The sequence below is a fragment of the Haliotis cracherodii genome, unplaced genomic scaffold (genome assembly GCF_022045235.1).
Source record: "Haliotis cracherodii isolate W230 unplaced genomic scaffold, xgHalCrac1.p SCAF_10, whole genome shotgun sequence".
NCBI classification, from domain to species: Eukaryota; Metazoa; Mollusca; class Gastropoda; order Lepetellida; family Haliotidae; genus Haliotis; species Haliotis cracherodii.
The window spans coordinates 29,128,233-29,148,441 of record NW_027266265.1 but is presented as its reverse complement, the minus strand read 5'-3'; the positions used below and the strand labels follow the sequence as shown (position 1 = coordinate 29,148,441).

General features: G+C 39.4%; 1 protein-coding gene across 1 annotated transcript; it reads right to left on the bottom strand.

Annotated features, from left to right (window-relative positions):
* Window positions 1-11,000: 11,000 nt before the first annotated feature.
* On the bottom strand, window positions 11,001-19,915 carry LOC139454261 (chymotrypsinogen B-like). The gene is made up of 7 exons (XM_071235872.1): window positions 19,690-19,915; window positions 16,610-16,756; window positions 15,695-15,917; window positions 14,065-14,270; window positions 13,025-13,168; window positions 11,921-12,069; window positions 11,001-11,303 (listed from the first exon to the last, which is right to left on the bottom strand). Exons 1-7 carry the CDS (start codon window positions 19,781-19,783, stop codon window positions 11,133-11,135), a joined length of 1,134 nt encoding a protein of 377 aa, XP_071091973.1. The 5' UTR covers window positions 19,784-19,915; the 3' UTR covers window positions 11,001-11,132.
* Window positions 19,916-20,209: the final 294 nt, after the last annotated feature.

Here is a 20,209-nt window from a genome sequence, read left to right as displayed (position 1 = left end):
AATGTTGGACATTACAATGTACAAACAACGGAAATAAAATATGTATCCCCTTAATGAATAATAAGTGAGTGAGTGAGTTTGGTTTAACGCCGCCTTTAGCAATATTCCAGCAATAATTTCGCTAAACTCGTGCCTAAGGAATGCAACGGAAACAAAACACTTCGGTGGATCATCATTCTGCCATGGCTATTTTGGACCACCTGCTAGAACTCCTCCCTTACTTAATGAGAACATATGTGAGTCATAGCCTCTGTGTTTGTTGCGTAACGTCCCGGTTGCCTGGGGTCTCTTCATTCCTCATACATGAAGTGGGAGAGTAAATACAGGTTGTATTCTTTTACAATTGAAATGCCTTGTATATTTAGTGAGCCATGTGCTTCAGTTCACCACTTTTCTACACCAACTGAATAGTTAATCGTGTGCTAGTATGCTTCAACATTTGTTATAAAAAGAATTATACTTCTTTTGAGTATTGGTTAAATAGAGACTATGCTCTATGGGTAAGTGTCCATCTCCAGGCAAGACTAAGACGTTATTAATAGTGTGTTGTGTGTAACTGAATCAGTGTGTATGTATAATTGGGGTCCTAATTAACATCTCCCTGCATATTCATAACACATTTTGAGCAAGCAGACAAAGAAACAACGTGTATGTATAATTGGGGTCCTAATTAACATCTCCCTGCATATTCATAACACATTTTGAGCAAGCAGACAAAGAAACAACGTGTAAGGACTGTCCAATTTGCCATGGCCTTGTATTCCTTTAAGGATCCAATTTTGAAATGTCATTTCATGGTATACATAGAATGTCGCTTAGTTACACAGAGCATACACCATAGCAGCTACATGTATGAATATTTGCATTGTAACTACACTCACTACATATCACTGTCCGTTATTCTGATTATATCGTCAACATATTTTGCCCACACCCCTATATTAGAACGAGTCAGTAAAAGGACACTCTTTGTCCCACTAATGTGAAGGGGAAGATACTTTTCATTTTTTTTGTATTTTTCACACACATGCATATGAGAACGAGTCAGTAAAATATCTCAATGACCCCCAAATGTCTTTCGTTAGACCTCCTAAAATCTCAGTTTGTGTGATTAATCCGCTGACATATTGTGCATGAAGTTGTTCCTTTGGAATTGAGGATGTTTTATTCCAACGACTTCTTCAATAAAGATTAAAATGTGCACGTTCCATTACACGGCATTTTTTAAATATGGCAATTCCAGTTGACCAAATATGATCCTGAAAAGATTCCGCTTCATTTTTGAGATATGTATATGGGTGGATCGTTCCTTTTGTAACATGAGTGTAGTGTAATTTTTATAATAGTGAGTGCAGCATCGGCACTATCAGCGGGGGACTAAAAAAATGGGCGTCAGACTTCGTACTTATGTTGGGAATCAAACCCGAGATTATGACAACTAAACTGATATATCATTCTCATTAAAATCAGACCTCAGTTCTCGCTACCGCTAAACAAAGATCTGAAGACATCCCATTGGAGGTCCCGTCAGAACGACCTTTCGTCCGACCAATAAGAGCGTCGCTCACCAAATTATGAAAGTAACAGTCGGAATGTGATTTCTAATCATGCAACCTCAAAAACTTTATTCCGAATGATAGCTACGGGTTTAACGTCTGAATCAATACAATCTCGACCATCTATTAGCCATTCCAGAAGGTTCTATTGTTCAGGTTTCAAATTTGTAATCGAGAATTTGTCAAAATATGTTTCGAAGCGTAGTTGCCAATTTGAAATTAGTGCCGTAAAGCACGAGAAAGGTGCCTTCTGATTGGTCATTCCATTGGTCGGTCAAAGTTCGCGCAAGGTCGGTCTGACGTTACCCGTAATGGGATGTCCTCAGACCTTTGTTTAGCGGTAGCGAGAACTAAGATCTGATTTTAATGAAAAAATGTGAAAAAATACCCACGTCTACCATTTTATTCACCGGTTTCAACCTTCAAGATAAAACCGACTTTTCATCATCACTTAAATATGCTATTTCTCACAAGAAGTATTCAACATTAGCTGAAATTTCAGTGGATAAAATCCGTTAGCTTCGTACCTTCCAAACTAAAACTAGAATTACCTTTTAATACTTGTTTATGAAACCAAAAATACATTAATAGTGATGTACATCCACACATGTTTGTACATTATCAATGTACACTCACCAACAAGTGAAAGATCACAGAGAAAATGTTGGTACACATTAGTTGGTTAGTTGTTTAACGCCACCCTCAGAAATATTGCAGCTGTATGGCAGCGGCCCTTAAATAACCGACCTGACAATCCGGTGATTGACACTGAGAGCAACACTCAATGTCGTCAAAGTACGATAACATACAAGTCGGCATTCCTGACTACCTGGTCGATTTAATTATCTGACCAGCACAGACAATTTCTAACCGCCCAGAATCCCAACAGGGTGAACTCATTATTTCACTGGATGCAAAACTTTAAAACAATCATCTGTCATTTGAAATACGACGACACATTGTTACGAATACAAAGACGTGAATACATTTTTTGTTTTTATTTATCATGTACATACATAATCTGAAACATGTGTGACGAAACTGCAACTTCAAAAACGTATGTGATTGGCTCAATAGGCAAAACCTAGGAAACGCTACCCACCCGTCGGCTTCAAGATAATGTCTGCTGATGTAAACGAAACTCTAATTAATGGTTTCCATATCTAGTGTATCTAAGAGAATCAAATAAGCGACTAGATATACTCCCGGGAAACGCAGCTGTTCATTAAAGTGCACACCAAAACATGTCAAGATGACTGTCTTTAAACGTCAACCTTCAAATGTCATTATCCTTCAAACGGATGTATACCACTTGAGGCAAACTGACATACACATTTATTTTTAGAGTTTAGCACGCGTGTAAACAAAACCTGATATGCTTGGCAGCATGCCATGTTTGATTTTGAATAAAACAGACATTATCAACAAACAGACCCACCTTCAGCCAATACAGAGAAAAGAATAACTCGAGGATTTTACAAAAAAAACATAAACTGATATGAAGGCAAAGCAATATTTTCACGCAAATATTCTAGTGTTTTCTCCTTTTTTTTTTCTTCCAAAGGCATTAACCCTGGTTCACGGTTCTATCAGAAGAGGTCGGGGGACCAGGTTTGTTGTCGGTAGGCTGCCCACTAGGTGTCACCGGAGTATTTTCATACTGAGATGCACTATTTCTGTCACCTTGACTTGGATTTTCTGGCACATTTTGACCAATAGACTGTCCAAACAGTTTCTCAATTTGCTCAGCAGTCAAGGGTATACCTTCATACCCTTGGTCACTCCCCTGAGGATAGCGTTGGTCACTCCCTTGAGGATAGCTTTGGTCGCTGCCCTGGGGAAAACGTTGGTCTCTCCCCTGAGAATCACGTTGGTCACCTCCCTGGGGAAAAGGCTGGCCACTCCCCTGAGGATAGCGTTGGTCACTGCCCTGGGGAAAACGTTGATCACTCCCTTGAGGATAGCGTTGGTCTCTCCCCTGAGGATCACCTTGGTCACCTCCCTGGGGAAAAGGCTGGCCACTCCCCTGAGGATAGCGTTGGTCACTGCCCTGGGGAAAACGTTGGTCACTCCCTTGAGGATAGCGTTGGTCACCTCCCTGGGGAAAACGTTGGCCACTTCCCTGAGGATAGCGTTGGTCACTGCCCTGAGGATAGCGTTGGTCACCTCCCTGGGGAAAACGTTGGCCACTCCCCTGAGGATAGCGTTGGTCACTGCCCTGGGGAAAACGTTGGTCTCTCCCCTGAGGATAGCGTTGATCACTGCCCTGAGGATAGCCTTGGTCACCTCCCTGGGGAAAACGCTGGCCACTCCCCTGAGGATAGCGTTGGTCACTGCCCTGGGGAAAACGTTGATCACTCCCTTGAGGATAGCGTTGGTCTCTCCCCTGAGGATCAGCTTGGTCACCTCCCTGAGGAAAACGTTGGCCACTCCCCTGAGGATAGCGTTGGTCACTGCCCTGGGGAAAACGTTGGTCTCTCCCCTGAGGATACCTTTGGCCACCCCCCTGGGGATACTGTTGGTTGTTAGGTCCTGGCTGACTTGATCTTCTAGGGGGCTGGACAGGAGGTTGCCGAGATGGTACGGTGTCCTGCATTGAATTTATAGAACCTTGCGAATTTCTCGACTGCCCAAATATATTTTGAAGTTGCTCAGGCGTTAAGGTTATAACACCTCCGTTGATATCCTGGGGCTGGTTATTCCCTTCAGGATACCTTTGATTGCCCACGTTGTTCCCAGGTTGGTCTGGCCCTGGTAAATTTGGTCTTCCTTGTGTTGGTGGCTGTGCTGACGGTTGCCCTGACGAAGGGCCATAGTATGGTACTTGATTCTGATTTTTAGATCCTTCAGGGGAACCTTTCATATTTTCTGACTGTCGTTGAAACAGTTGTTGGAGTTGTTCTTCCGTCAATAGTATCCCTTCATTGTTTCCCGGTTGACCGTTTCGCTGAGGGTACCTCTGAGGAACAGCATTACCTCCACGCGTAGGTTCTCGTGGATTGCCTCTTCCAGGAAAAGCATTCTGTCTAGGAGGATAATAAATTGGTCTTCCCTGGACCCTTTCAGGTGAACCCTGTACGTTAGGCCGTTGTGGAAGAATGGTTTGTTGCTGGCCACCATTAGGATAAATCACAGGGGCACCTACGATTTGTCCATTGGGTACACCTCCAAGGTTCTGCTGGATTTTATTGTCAGATGAGGAAGAAGGACCAGCGTTGGACCCTTGTACCCTGCCACCACTTGCGTACACTGACCCAAGGTCCATCGATGTTGGTACTAATGGTCGACCATCAAACTGATTATTGTTTCTAATGTTCTTTAATAGAGCATTGATATCAATGACTGAAGGTTGTCTAGGTGCTCCTGGTTCACGCCTATCGTCACTGTTACCAAAGAGAGCAGCCAAGTCAACATTACTGGACGGTCGCTGATTTTCTTTCGTTTTGGGGTCCGGGTATCTTCCGAACTGGGGAGACTGAGGCTGCTGTCTACCATTATCAAACGAATAATTTCCATTTGGCTGGAAATTGATACCATTAGAATTATTTGGTTCATTGCCTCTTCCGGGGGTCATCATTTGTCCATAACCGTCAGAACTGCTCTTGCCTGCACCTCTTTGTCCTGTCCTTCCTTTATTTTTTCCATTGTTACTTCCCCCGTACATAACACTACCTTGTGGGTACTGAGGCAACGTTGGATAATTGGTATTGGATACATACCGTGTGTCCCTAAGGTAGGGTGCACCTTGGCCATATGGGTGTGAAGGGGCATATGCTGCGGGACGACTCTGTCCGTATGATGGTGCTCCTCGTTGAACTGGGTATCTATAGCCAGCATTATATGGATAATAGTAGTCATAGTCTGGAACACTGTACCTGCCATAAGAAAGCGGTTGTCCTCTGTATTGACCATATGATGAATATCCATAACTACGTCGATAATTAGGATTAGGAATGTCCTGACCATCATACATCTGTCTCCTTTGGTAATATCCACGGTTCATGAGTCCATTCTGTCCATATCGGAGGTTGTTTGTCGGGATCCTCTGTGTAGGTTGTAGGCTTGGTAAATTGAACCCCGGCCTATACAGTTTTGTAGTTTTGCCAGTTCTGGCCTCTGCATTGGTATCTTGGCTATAACTATACTTTTGTGGAGTTTGGGCTGCGGCACAAACGGCCACGACAAGAAGTGCCACACACACTTGAGACCGAACCATAGCTACGGATACTGTGATGAGAAAGAGAAACGCAATTTCTTTTGAACTTTATATTCATCCATGTTTGCTTCCCGAATTGTGTGTCCAAAGGTGACCCATGATGTCAACGGAGTCAACAGACTATTTAACAACGTATATAGCTTCGCCCCTGCTCCATATCTCCCTCATTAGAGTGTTTATAGAGCGACGCAAGTATAAATGTCATATGTCCTGTCAAATAGAATGTATGATTAACCATGCTTCTCCCGAACCATGAAACTAGTTCGTGTAACCACTGTCAATGATCAGCATGCTTCAAAGACACCTAGTTTTCACTAAACACAGTTTCTTCTGGAAGGGTTATACGTTTTAGACAATATTTTCCTTTTTAAACATAAACATATCTACATATCATTTCAGTTGCTCATTTTATAAGTATAGCATTTTAAAGCAAAGTTCTCAAACGAGCTCTTCTGAGATGCAATTTCCCGGTTGGAAAAAGTTATTACTGCCGACACCAACTAAAGTAGTTCTCTGAACGTGTTTGCCTAACTCAAATGTACATTTAAGCTTCGGTTGATTCTATCAATAAAAATTGTAATTTACCAAGCACTGTGAAAATTTAATTTGGATGAAAATTAGTTCTTAGGACATTCTCTACTTACGTTTTAGGCAGACGTACGTGTGTGTGTGTGTGTGTGTGTGTGTGTGTGTGTGTGTGTGTGTGTGTGATTCAGAAATATATGCTCAATTTGCATGTAACTTTGGAATCGTACAATGGAATTTCTTATGATTATGCAAAGGGTTTTGTGGCTTTTTATTGGAATCAGTAGAAACTTAACAACTTACACTTTATTGTTTACTACGAATATCAAATTATAAAAAAAATAAAATTCTAAGACCACAACGTGTGGATATGCAGAAACCGTGTCATTAAATATATCTAAACTGTTTACTTTTTCTCCTATACTTCATCGATCATTTTCTAAAAAAGCCACGAACTTCAACCTATGAATCAGCGAACTAAAATTAACATAATAATGAAGTCAACTGAAATAAATCGTGAAGATGAAAATAACATTCATGCTAAGTCCGTTCTTTAGCTTGATACGCACACTTTTTCGCGAACATCTGTTGTCATCACTTTTTGATAGTGATTTATAAACACATGTTTATGACATCGTCGGAATCGTACAATTGGCTCTGCTTTTTGCAGAGATTTCTTTTGAATATTGAAAGGGTTTTGTCGCTTTTATTTAGCTGAAGTCATGTGATCACTTCAATCATTCAAATGCGTCCATGTTAAATGTATTTCCATTCAGTTATCGTATCACTGAGAATTCGAATAATTATCAGAGATTTTTTATCTAAGCTCTAGGTTTCATTTTCCTACATGGCAATACAGTGCTTAAGGTTCTACTACACTAAATCGTAGTACCTTCAGTGCAGATCAAAAGACATATGCAGGCTGTGATTGGATGATATTGTGTAAGATTTTTATGTCTTTTAAATGCACATCCATCCAGTAATTAAAACTGCCCATATTTATCAATTTTTAGTGCTGACTTTTTTAACAAGATGACTTGTTCTTTATGTGAGCACAGATATTTTCAAGTAGGTGAGATTTGGTGCGGAACTGGGGTTGGTGTGTTCAGCTTCCTGTACTCGAAAAAGGAGCTGGCTAACCTAGCCAAAATTTGTGTTTTTATTGCAGCGTTAAGGCCAGACTGTGCACATATGTAAATGTAATGGCTGTTGAATGCCTAGTTATTTTTTTAAAAGCTATAACGTTACTATAGAAGTCTATGGGAAAACATTTGGTTGTGTGTAACCTTAAGAAGAATTCAAACATTCTACATATAGGCACCACTTGGTATTCTGCAAAGGAAACGGTTATGTAAGAAAATACTTAGCCTTATATTAATTTTGTTTATTAACATGGTATTTTGACTTGTGTTAAATGTTTGATATACAACTTATACGGTCAGGAGTGTGTGGGTGAGTTTTGTTTAAAGTCGGTAAGAATTTTATATTTCAGTTGTATCACAGCGCGTCTACTTGACGTGGGAGGATAAAGACAGAAATGAGTGAGTGAGTAACATTCATAAATCATGCAGGTCTTTGACTTTTACCATTTTGATAAAACCTATGAGCATGGGTATGGTACGGACAAACCTAGAAACATAATCAGGGTGAATCTGGAATTCACATCCAGGAACGTTTTTTGTTTTTTTTTGTTGGTTTGTTGTTTAACGCCGCACTCAGCTATATGACGGCGGTCTGGACCAGACAATCCAGTGACTGACATCATGAGCATCGATCCACACGATTGGGATACGATGACATGTATCAACCAAGTCACTGAGCCTGACCACCCGATCCCGTTAGTCGCCTCTTACGACAAGCATAGTCGCCTCTTATAACAAGCATACCCAGGAATTAGGTTGCTGGTCTACATGTAAGTAAGGCAACATCTGTACAGCGAATTGTGTCCCTTGAGATGACATGCACAAATTTTGTCAATATTGTACATCTTTCACGTATGGTTGCATTTGCATTGATATGCATTTCAGGTTTCGTTTTATACGGTAGTAGCTGGTGGTATATGCAACGCCTTTTTCAATTGTATTTCAGCAGATCACGTGTGAAATTAGGAGGAAGTGTCAACAGAAATACATGTACAGAAGTTGAAAATCCAGTCCATGGACATTTACCTTTTCGATGAAGCCTAAGAGCACAGGCATGTTCCTTACAGATTGTAATAGGCCCAAATCTGGTACTCGAAAACACGTCCAGTGGATCCTTAAGTTTGAATGCATGTCATATGCCTCATTCATTTTACTACATGGACAAAATCAACAGGGTCTGAAAGGCAACTGATAAAGTGATGATGGGTATTTCAATGTACAAACAACCTCTCTCAGTTACTATACAGGTGAAACTCAGGAACAAAACAAATAACACAGGTCAGGGGCGCAACTAGGCTAGCTAATTTTAAGTGTAAGCAAAACCAGTTTTACGAGAGCCCTCTCAAGTGGTTTAGGGGCATGCCCCCCTCCTAGGGATTTTTAGAAATTAAATGTTCTTAAACGCTATTTCCTGAGACCGTTTGAGTTAAGTTGTATTTGTAACAAATACTGGTGATTTATTTATTATAATTTCTTATGAGTAATACATAGATAAGTGTTTCATTGATACATTTTCGACTTTCATTCAAGAAACATCTATAATCACAAATGAAATTTCAACAATTAAACGAATCGATAATATTACTGTTATGTTTTTTTCACATTTTAGTTCGTAGCATGTGATCTGCATGATGGTTATTTATTTTTTCATATTTTATAGCGAGCCGGCCTGTCATTATAAAGAAAATAATTGTGAAAGCGTCCATAAGTACGTAGTTACTTTGGAGAGTTCTCTGCTAGCCTGTGTGAACTACCAGTAAGTTTAGTTATATGACATTTTCATGTAACTATTCTTACATATTTTCTTCAAATTATTTCCTAAAGGTTAAGAGATGAACTTAAAATGCAACAAATGTTTTTTGGTATTTTTTTAATTCAACTTTGAAATGAACACTGAACACTCCTTTACCTTGAAAAAGGAATCGAATGTTATATAATGCCCCCCTGATGTCAATTTCTTGCTCATTATGGGATATTGCAGTTCGGAATATCATGTTAAACAGACAAAATTACTAGTAGACTACTAATAGGCTATTAGTTTGTCATAAATCCGCATTGGGGTGCTATGATGATCTAAAACAGCCATTCAATCTTCGTCTACATTAACAACGTGCATCGTGCCAACAAAAGGACATCATTCACACAACTTGATAAACCATCTACCACTGAATCCTAATGTGCGTAAAATTCCTATTTTCAAGTTAGACAATAAATATCATGTTCGACCTTATAGAGTTTGAATTACTATTTTACTGCATAGATGGTAAATTCAGGTTTTTTATCTGAAAAAGAAAATGTGCTGTTTTAGGTGTAAGCAATTGCTTGTCAGCTACAATGGTAGTTTCGCTCCTACAGGTATACTTATGCTGACAAATAACACACCTCTGGAGACTGAACCTTGATTGGCGGATTTTTGCGAGAATTACCTCAAAGAGGCAAATACCAGAATACTGACGTTTGGTATCATGCTTATTCGTTAAAAAGGGACAAATCCTGAATATAAGAAGAAGAAATGTCCATAAGAGTCCATTGGACGATTCCGACAAAGCAGACAAAGCTGTAAAGGCCTGCTGCTGTTATTGATATATGTGTTGCCTTTTCAGAATGACTTCACCATATAGTTGTAGTGACGGAGGTCTAATAGGCTTATGTATGGTCAGACCGTGAGGATCTGATGTTTAATCTTTGAAATGGAGAGCCGAATGATTTAAAAGGCCATTTCAACGACTCAACATAGGATCCAATTAATCTAGCCTGCTAAAGTCGTGGCAGACGTTCATTCAAAGCGCCTTAGCAGGAAATATGTTCACACAACATTGTTTCGATAACCGTCTCTATGAAGAACTATATGCTTTAGCCTAATTGTGAGAATACTGGGTGAGATACCCCTGCGTGATGCACGTAAAATATTTCCCCTTAGCCTGAATGTCCCGTTGCAAGTATACAATTCATATTAGATCACACACACACACACACACACACACACACACACACACACCATAATCACACACACACACCCAACCCACTCCCCTAGAATACCGAAGGGACTCGCACCGTTTGGCCATTGGTCAACCCATGTTTTCAAATGAAGTTCCTTTGGGAATGCCAGAAACCTTTGACCGAGGCATCGAATCTGTGTCACCATTGTGATGAATGTCTAAGGTCTGCATCAGTCCGGAATGTCACTCATTCACTCAGCTCAGCCGTGATACAGATGGAATATTGTTGAAAGCGTCGTTTAACCCAACTCACCCACTCAAATTAAAAGGCCAATGAAGATCCGGGGTAGAATAACTCTTCAGCAACCCATGGTTGCCGTAAAAGGTGACTATGCTTGTCGTAAGAGGCGACTAACGAGATTGGGTAGTCAGGCTCGCTGACTTGGTTGATGCATGACATCGTATCCCAATTTCGTGGATCGATGCTCATGATGTCAATCACTGGATTGTCTAGTCCAGACTCGATTACCGACAGACCGCCGTCATAAAGCTAGAATATTGCTGAGTGCGGCGTTAAACAAGAAACAAACAAACTCAAATTAAATTGTAAAAATCGCAAACATTATTGTGCAAAATTGTTTTATTCATACGCAATAAGAAATACATCTGCATTTGCCAATTATGATGCTAATCTCAACAATATCAGTGTGTGGGATGTTGCTGTGCTTATTTACATGTGCTTATGTGTGGGTGCTCAATTAGATCTAATTATCTGTTCGATCCAGTCCATTGCTTCTCTCACAAGAGCGACTCTCATGGGGTTTGAACTGTCGTCACACCGTAGCTGTGTCACGGCTAATCCCTCTACTGTGCGAGGATCGCTGACGGTGTCTCCCTGGCAAACCACGGGTCCCCCAAAGTCTCCCTGTAAAATTTAGATAGCATATATTTCATCTCGCAGTACACCATACAATGACGTGTATTTAACACGTTTATGACATGATCCAGAGAATTTGCTTGAAGAAATACAAAGGCATAGCCAAAGAATACTCTGCCGAACAAGATTCCTTTCCACGGCAAACTAGTGGTGAAAATGATATGAATGGATCACTGAAAATCACTGATGACACCAGGTGTTCGCGAAATGATTATGCATTTCCCGCTCTACCGGTAGCACCCGTCACATACACGATTTGCTTAAAAAGTAAGTGTGTGTTTGTTACCTACGAAATTAAAGCGAAAGGAAAGAAACTAAATAAAAATCAATAAAAACATATCTCATTCATTGCACCTACAGTAAAACCAAAGGCGTGTGTAAAACGTGTTTATGAAATTAGTTTGATTCAAATAAATCAAAATTGAAATAAATAAAATGTTCATCATTGCAGTGAAGAAAACTATATATGTATTACGTATTCATAACATTGTCGAACAATGTGATTTATTCCAACAAATCAAACTTGAAATATATTATTATTAGTAGTAGTAGTAGTAGTATTGCTATTATTATTATTATTATTATTATTATTATTATTATCTTACCACACATGCAAAGCTTCCCCTTTCATTGACAGCACAGCCGGTCCTGGATGGATAGGTTGTCTCAGTTCCATTCTTGTAGTAATCAAGAGCCTCACAAGCAGTTTGGCCAAACAGGGTCATGTCAGCTTTCTGCAGTCTATCTCTCAGTTCTGCAAAATATAGCTCAATGATAAAGGTTATGATAATTCAAAACCTGAATTTTGCATAGTTTTACAGTATTCTCATCAACGAATTTATAAATAAAAGCGACAAAAGATATCTCTGGCAAAGCAGAGTCGATTGTACAATTCCGACTTTAGCATGAGCATGTGTTTATGAATGACTATCAAATTTAGTCTTTTAGTAGTTATTCAGTTTTTTGCAGTTTTTTAGGAGGCAAATATAACAAGAATGTAAGGTAATTTCAGACTATTAATCAATCTTGATTTGAGATGACATAACCATTTGATAATTTTTAACCTTCTAAAACCATATTCATAAATGCCATTTGGAATGTGTTTAACCATTACCTTTACTCAACCTCAAAATTCACTCATTAATCTAATTTTACTGTATGATAAACATTTTTTTCAATTTGTTTTACTGTATTATATAAGAGAGATACGCGATAATCGCAAAGAACAATGAAGAACGAAGCGTGGTTTATTTTACGATTAAACATTGTTCTATCATGACATCATTTGTGGATATTCGAAATATACATTGGCAACTTGAAGACGTCATATATTGGATGACGTTATAATTATGTTTCAGGGGGAAGTGTCTAATACGTTGTTCCCCATAGATGTAGCTGGGATACGCAGATATACGAAGTGGCAGAACGATCACATCCAAATTTGGGAGAGACATGACAATCGGTATTAGGAAAAACGGTAGGATTGTGAGAATACGTGGGAAATACCACACTTAACCCACCTGTTCGTGAAATGGACTAATCCAACATTCCGAGGTCGGATTCTAATCAGGGAGTCAGCATTATTAAAATTTGGGTAAATAGTTTTAAAGAATAACATTTTATCAACATCCTTAAAGAGGCTGTACATCATGTTGATATCTCATATGAGAATTTTCTTAAGTAATATACAATAGTATACAGTAACTTACGTTCATTCTCATTGGCTCCCCATCCAGTGACCTTACACTGAGCAGATGTACACCTCTGTGGAGATCCGCTGGGCAGACAAACTGGACGGACGCATTCATTGATGTCCACATCGGTTTCTAGTTCCACAAGGGCAAATGCATTTTCTGAAATTCAATGACATTGTATGTATTCTGATATTTGTGATTTTGCGTCACCTGTTTTGTTAGATGTTACCTTCAGTTACCTTAATAGTAAATATTTTACAGTCAGTGTGTCAAATGACTGAAATTTTCACTTAGGCAATTTACAAAACGCCAAATATTTCAGTCATTTTACAGTTATTCTTAATTTTTATATTATGATAACGATTTCCAAACACTTTTATGCTCTATTACATGACTGAAAATAATAGGATTAAAAGAAAGTTGTGGTATTTTAATGTATGTTTCTGGGTTCTAATCCTCGGATAATTAGAATTTAGTATATTGTGGTCTTTTTAAGCCTTTTTGAACTTCTTAATAACTTTAAGACAATCTGACGGAAAACCAATTATAAAATCACTGAACTATTTTGGCTTTTTGTAAATTGCCTAAGTAAAACTTTCAGTCATTTTACACATTGACTGTAACATATACATATACATATATAAAGCACAATATTAATAAAACTTATGTAAACCCGTGAAGATCCGGGTTAGAATTGGTCTTCATGATCAGCAATCCATGCTTGCGAGTATGCTTGTCTTTAGAGGCGACTACCGGATCGGATAGTAAGGCTCGCTCACTTAGTGATGACACTGTGTTGTATGTTCCAGGCTCGGATTATTTGCAGACCGCCGTCATATAGCTGGGATATTGCTGAGTGCGGCGTTAAACAACAACTTATATGATATATGTTGTATCACTGATGCGGTATATTACGCGTATATCGATGCAATGTGTGCTCCATATTGTCAATGTATTTTCTAAGAAAATCTACACTTGGACGCACTTACCAGAAATATAGTCTACTTGTTCAAGTACGGATAAGCTATCCCTCTCGTTATCTTCGTGATATTTACCTTGCCATATTCTCTCACTTTGGACGAGGGAGATGTTGAGGACGTTGAGGAAGTTGGTGTTGACGTCGAAGTTAAAGTCGGGGTGGAAGTAAACCTGTTTAACTCGCCGGAGTTGTTCGCCTCCATCCTGGGACTGGTGGTTGTAATCTCCCAGAACGACAAACATCTGATTCTGGAAGGACTCCGATGGTAAGTTCCTACCAGCGCTGAAAAACAGAATCACGTCCACATGACAGAGCTGCACTCCGAGGACATCTTCGTTCAAGGGACAGCTGTATTGGGGACCAGGCCTATTCTCCCTCGGCTCCTTGGGGTGACCAACCTGGACACTGGACTGGATCTGACGATGAAATCCCTTGGCTGCATTTCCGCAGGTCTGTTTCAGAGTGTGGTTTTAAGCAGCTTTTAACAATACTCAAGCAATATTGTTATAAGGTAAAAATGCACCCAACACGTTAGAAACATTATGACAAATTCAACCAGAGCGACTACTTTCGTGAGTCTTCAATACTATCACTGCCATTTAATGAATCAGCAGGGACAGAACACATCAGTGGGGGCTTGCTTCGTTGCTGTAGTTGCATGTGGATAAATCAGTATATACAGAATATATAAAGTAGACAGAAGGAATAAGATATAGAATTCATAAGATCATTAAGGGAATCACCAGTTAGTAGTTCTCAGTAATTTGCCATCACGAAACAATCGCGTGTCCATGGTCTGGTTTCCTATCTTAACGCATGATGCATTAGTACACGTGACAAAAGCGGGTCATGCCTAAAAGATGGTTCTTTGTGAGTATGTGCGGGTTCACAGTCAGTCGATCGAGTCGAATCTCCGCAGCGAGCCTGTCCTGACCTGCGTTATCCTGTCCTGTCCGGCCTTATCCTGTCCAGTGCGGCCTTATCCTGACCTGCCCGGCCTTATCCTGTCCATGTTGGACTGCAGTTTGTATCAAACCTTGTGTTATGTTAATACTTGTATGTACATGTATGCGCCTGTATATGAATACTTTTGTGGGTAATTAGGATCAAAGGTCGTCGGACCCTTCACTCCTTGAGTTAGATAGATTCCCCCGAATATGCGAGGTACCGGGTAAGGTCTAACACTGACCACGGCAACACTGTTTTAGGGCCCCCTGACGCCCCAAACGCAGTTACAACAACATAACGGCGGGTGACACCAGACATGGGCTTCACACATTGTTCCCATGTGGAGAATCGAACCCTGCAATACCGGAGGGAGGGGAGGGGGAGGCCTGTGGGTAGTTGACCTAGGAGGAAAAAGGCCATGGGTTATTAGTCCGGGGGATAGTGCTGATACCCTCCATTGTGGCCTCGAGCTTCATGACATGCGCCCAGAGATACGGTGCTGATTAAGGATCGACATCTTGGATTTGAAACCAGGACTAACGGATGCTTGAACGGTGCAACAAATACGTAATCTGTGCAATGTAGACGTTCAGGTTGCATGCATCCAAAGGGGCGAGGTGGATATCCCAAACTTGTTCGAATACCTTTACATTGACATTTCAATATCAAGTGAAATTCCACTGATTTTATACTAACTCATGTTTCAACTTGTCATTGTCAAAGGGATGATTTTCGAGGAACGACAGTCGTCTACTTACAACAACACTGAAAGTGGAGTGGTGAGAATCCATTTTCGCTGAACTAACACACCGCCAGCAACGTGAACGGAATTAAAGATGGACTGAGGCTGACTGAGGTCGGTGACACGACGTAGCGACGCCTGCCACGGGGACTGACATGGTTCTTCATCCACGGACAGAGCAAGTCGGGCTCGAACCCCAAGCTCTCCACAGCCTGGGTAGTTCAGTGTAGAGACACCGTCTGAAAGATGGAACGTCTTAAGTCAGGTCTCCCTGGTATTGGCTTCGTTGCGTGAGTTTGGTTAACCGTCGCTTTGGACATTATTAATTAATTATTATTCTTACATAAGAAAGAAATAGTAATAATGTTCCTGGAAGTGCTGCGCTTTGGTGAACACGGGCGTGGTTTTAACACGGAGGATAAGAATGGTGTGAATCCTTTAGCGATCTCTAAGGCTATATCAGTATGTGGGGCGCTTAAATAAGAAACGTTTTGTGCTCAACGTATGTGTAAATGAAAAGGTTTGTATGGACATCCAGAATAAAGAATTCGGTAAATTCACATTGTCTGGTTTTAGTTGTTCATAAATGAACTGAAGGACAGATTTAATTACTTGGGCATCATATACACGTGAACATGTAGTTGGTCATAACAAATGACATCTTACTTCGTGGGAGATATTTTTAAATTTGAATCTTTATTAGCTAGTGATTTGTTTCACAATTGATTTATTTTTTGGCAAATTGAATTGGAATTCTGCATGCATCTTAATTTACACAGTGAAGGGACGTTACATGTTCACAGAACTGTTGGTTTGTTCCTTTTTGCTAAGTAGTTCTGAACAAATAGAGTTATGAAATGGAACGTAAAAATGCCCGGGAACACAAGTATTTTATATTGCCTAATTAATATTTCCAGTTAATTTAATTTACCTTCTTGCTCACAGCATACGTTGTTCGTGGCCCAACAGAGAAGGTAGTTTTGGGGGTTGACTGCTCGCCAGCCGGACGGGCAGTCAGATGCGTATCTCCCTGGGTGGCAGCTGCGAACAGCTGGCCCTTTCGCCCCACGAGCACACACTGCAGACAAGTTATTGCAATGAATAAAGCATTTTACATCTACCCATATATTGTAAAAGACATTATACACCTTCCGTGAAAGCGCATGGCTCAAAGTTCATTTATTTAGCTCAACGTTTCGTTTATGATATATGATATATACTTTCCAAAAGTAATTTGAACTACGGTGGCCTGGCGCAACTGACCAGCGAATTCTTTGGCTATTTAGGCTCGATTTCTAATCGATTCTGGACTTTGGAATACACATATGGCGCCCTGTGTGATGGCCGATTATTATCATTTTATGTCTGCAGAAATCTGTTCCAATGTCTGCAAATCGAGACCGAGACACATTGAATATATTGGCTTTATTTCGCTGAGCTCTACCAGTTGTAGCATGTCAACATCCCGTAGGCCATCATCATGGATATTTTTGTTTGCAGGTTGTCGTTTGATATAGTTATCAATATTATGAAAGATCCAAATATAACAGTATTCTGGAATAATACAATCCAATTGTTTTACCAAGAGTACATTCCTGGTGCCTCCTGTTAATGAGATAACAACAGAACGACGTAGACGTGTAGTCACATCTTTGTTTAGCCAAAATTGAATAATGTGTACAGGAAATGATTACAAACTAATATTATACACCATCTGTTTTAAAACACTTTCATGTACAAATGATTTCAAATTTTGTTTGCAGATACAGTTAACTACGCTTTTAACGAACTGGCAGATATAACGAACTTACTTTTTGGTCCCGACTATTTGCTGTAGATATGCTGTATATATGCTTATAACGAACTACGGTTATAACGAACTAAAATTAGTAGTCCCCTTGAGTTCGTATTAACCGTACTTTACTGTATTCTCTGATAAGTAAATGTGTCTGATTTCCCCGACGCCATACTCTTCTAAATGTTTCTTATATCTTTATATTTTCAAAGGTTAAATATTTTCAGAATATTGACATTGGTTCTTTGATGATTTAACCCATTTTACTAATTTACTGACAGACACGATTTACCCCATCGTGAAATAGTAAACCCTTTTTGCGGTCATTAAACATCAACGTATTCCATCAGTTTGTTTGTTCCAAAACTGTCGCCCACAGAGTAGGTATCTGCAAATGTCACATCCACACATCCACACGGTACAAGTACATATGCTGGTAACGCACACCTACACGACTATACTTACTTTGCCGTCAACTGTTAAGCCTACTCATTAATTTGTGACATTTGCCTTACCTTGCTTATCTTGAATAACGACTGATTCCACGAAATTTCGTATTAAAAGATAGAAAATACAAAAAATACAAACAGGATTTCCAAATAAGGTCCAGTTTTACAAGCAATTATGTTACAGAATGTTACAGATGACTGCGTGAATGTTACAGTTCATTAGTTAACATTAAAGTCATGCATATTATTCCTTTAAATTCTTTGCTTTTAGTACCTAAAGCAAACAATAAACGGTTACAACGCGAAGTCATAAAAAATACACACATTTACAATGATTTGTTAAATGTGATCTGTTTGATCTAAGAGGACAACTTGGCATCACTGTGATGAAATTAAATCACAGTAAACTACGATTATGGCGAAATCAAAGGGACCACACATTTTAGTTCGTTATAACCGTAGTTCGTTATAAGCATATATACAGCATATAGACAGCATATGGCAGGGACCTAAAACCAGTTCGTTATAAGCGTGTTCGTTATAAACGTAGATTACTATAATAACAAACTTGGTGTGAAACACACCTATTCTCCTTGATGACCATTGCAGAAACTGAAATTTTCTCAAAATCATTTTTGTCGTTTGCCCCACAGAATTGTGAACAATCAAAATTATTCTATCGTAGGAAAATGTTAATACGAATACATTCCGAGATGTGGTTATTTCACAGATCTCTTATAATTCTAGTTCAGGTGGGTAAGTCAGTGGCTATTTTACCATTAATGTATTGAGTAAGTGAGTATGGTTTTACGCCGCTTTTAACAATATTCCAGTAATATCACGGCGGGGGACACCAGAAATGGGCTTCACACATTGTATCCATGTGGGGAATCGAACCCGGGTCTTCGGCGTGATGAGCGAACGCTTTAACCACTAGGCTACCCCACCACCGTATGAATGTATTGAACGATATCGGATCATCAGTATACCAGAAGATGAAGTTAAAATTATTTACTAAATTCGCTTGTTTCGATTTTGCAAAGCCGAGCCGAAATTCTAACTCATATGCATAAAGATACATTCTCTGAGCTTGTTAACTGAAGATTCACTAAGAAACTGTCGCTGGCTTGCAAACAATAATGAAAATGACACTGAATTAAAAAAATGACATATGAAATATTAAAATTTTAGATTTCATATGTATGCTTTGATGTGTTTTCTTTGAGGAAATTAATACCTTCCAGAAAATTCTGGCTGTTGATGTCAAGTCATTAGGTTCAGCCTTCGTGTCATATCTGTATTCCTCTCACAGTTGTTGATGATTAACTACACAGGATCTGTTGACGCTTCCCAGACATCATGGGAAGGGTACAATAGATAACCTCTGGAATGCCAGAGCATATATTTGTTCGGATTAAAACCTGCTTTGGGTCGTCTTTCTGTTTCAGGACACGTTTAGAAGCAAATCTTCCGGGTTTATTGAAAACGTACATTGAAGGTTCCATGTTCTCATACTGATAATAACAAGTTAGACAGTATTACATCGCAACCAGGATAAGAGAAACATATTATATGAAAAGAAATATTCGCAACCTATTTGATTTCCATGTCCGTGACTTAATTTATAAGAATTGGAAACCCAATTGGAAACGCTTTTCATCAGTGCGTCAGAAGGAGGTATATGACGTAATACGTAGCAAATCTCACTTTTTAAGAAATATATATAGGTAATATCAACAGTTATGATTTTTACTTGTATATACTTACGACTGTTCCTTTGAAATGCCCATGGAAGCTCCGCGAGGGAAGGACTTCCTAGAAAGCCAACAAGGAGTACAAGAGTCTGCAGTCTAGTCGCCATTTTGATCCTCAAATCTCGGGTTGATCTCGTTATATATCGGCTTGGTACACCTTTGCCGGCCCTGCAAACACCTTTCGGGAATGTTGGCCAGGCCTAATTTGTGTGATGTTTCCACACCCAAGTCAAACACTCACACTGTAGCGGGGATAACCTCCTCGTGCTGAGATTTGGGGTAGGAAGGTTTAATTAAAATAATGTTTCTCTTAGAAACAAACCACAAAAGATACATTGTGTCAATTCTTCCTGTTATATTTAACGTGTAACAGAGAATCGTTCCTTGAAGATATAGTTTTGAGTTACCCAATGATTCAATTAAAATTAAATATATGTATAATATATTAGAAAATATTTGCATTTTAATTGGAAGTGAGAATAATTATTACCTCACAACCATTATCTTAGAAAAACATTTTTTTCATAATGCCA

Coding starts and splice junctions, on each gene's coding strand:
- LOC139454261 (XM_071235872.1), bottom strand. CDS start 19,783: ATGGCGACTAGACTGCAGACTCTTGTACTCCTTGTTGGCTTTCTAGGA. Junction 15,918..16,609: donor CGTATGCTGTGAGCAAGAAG/GTAAATTAAATT, acceptor TCCATCTTTCAG/ACGGTGTCTCTACACTGAAC. Junction 14,271..15,694: donor ACTCCACTTTCAGTGTTGTT/GTAAGTAGACGA, acceptor TCTGTTTTTCAG/CGCTGGTAGGAACTTACCAT.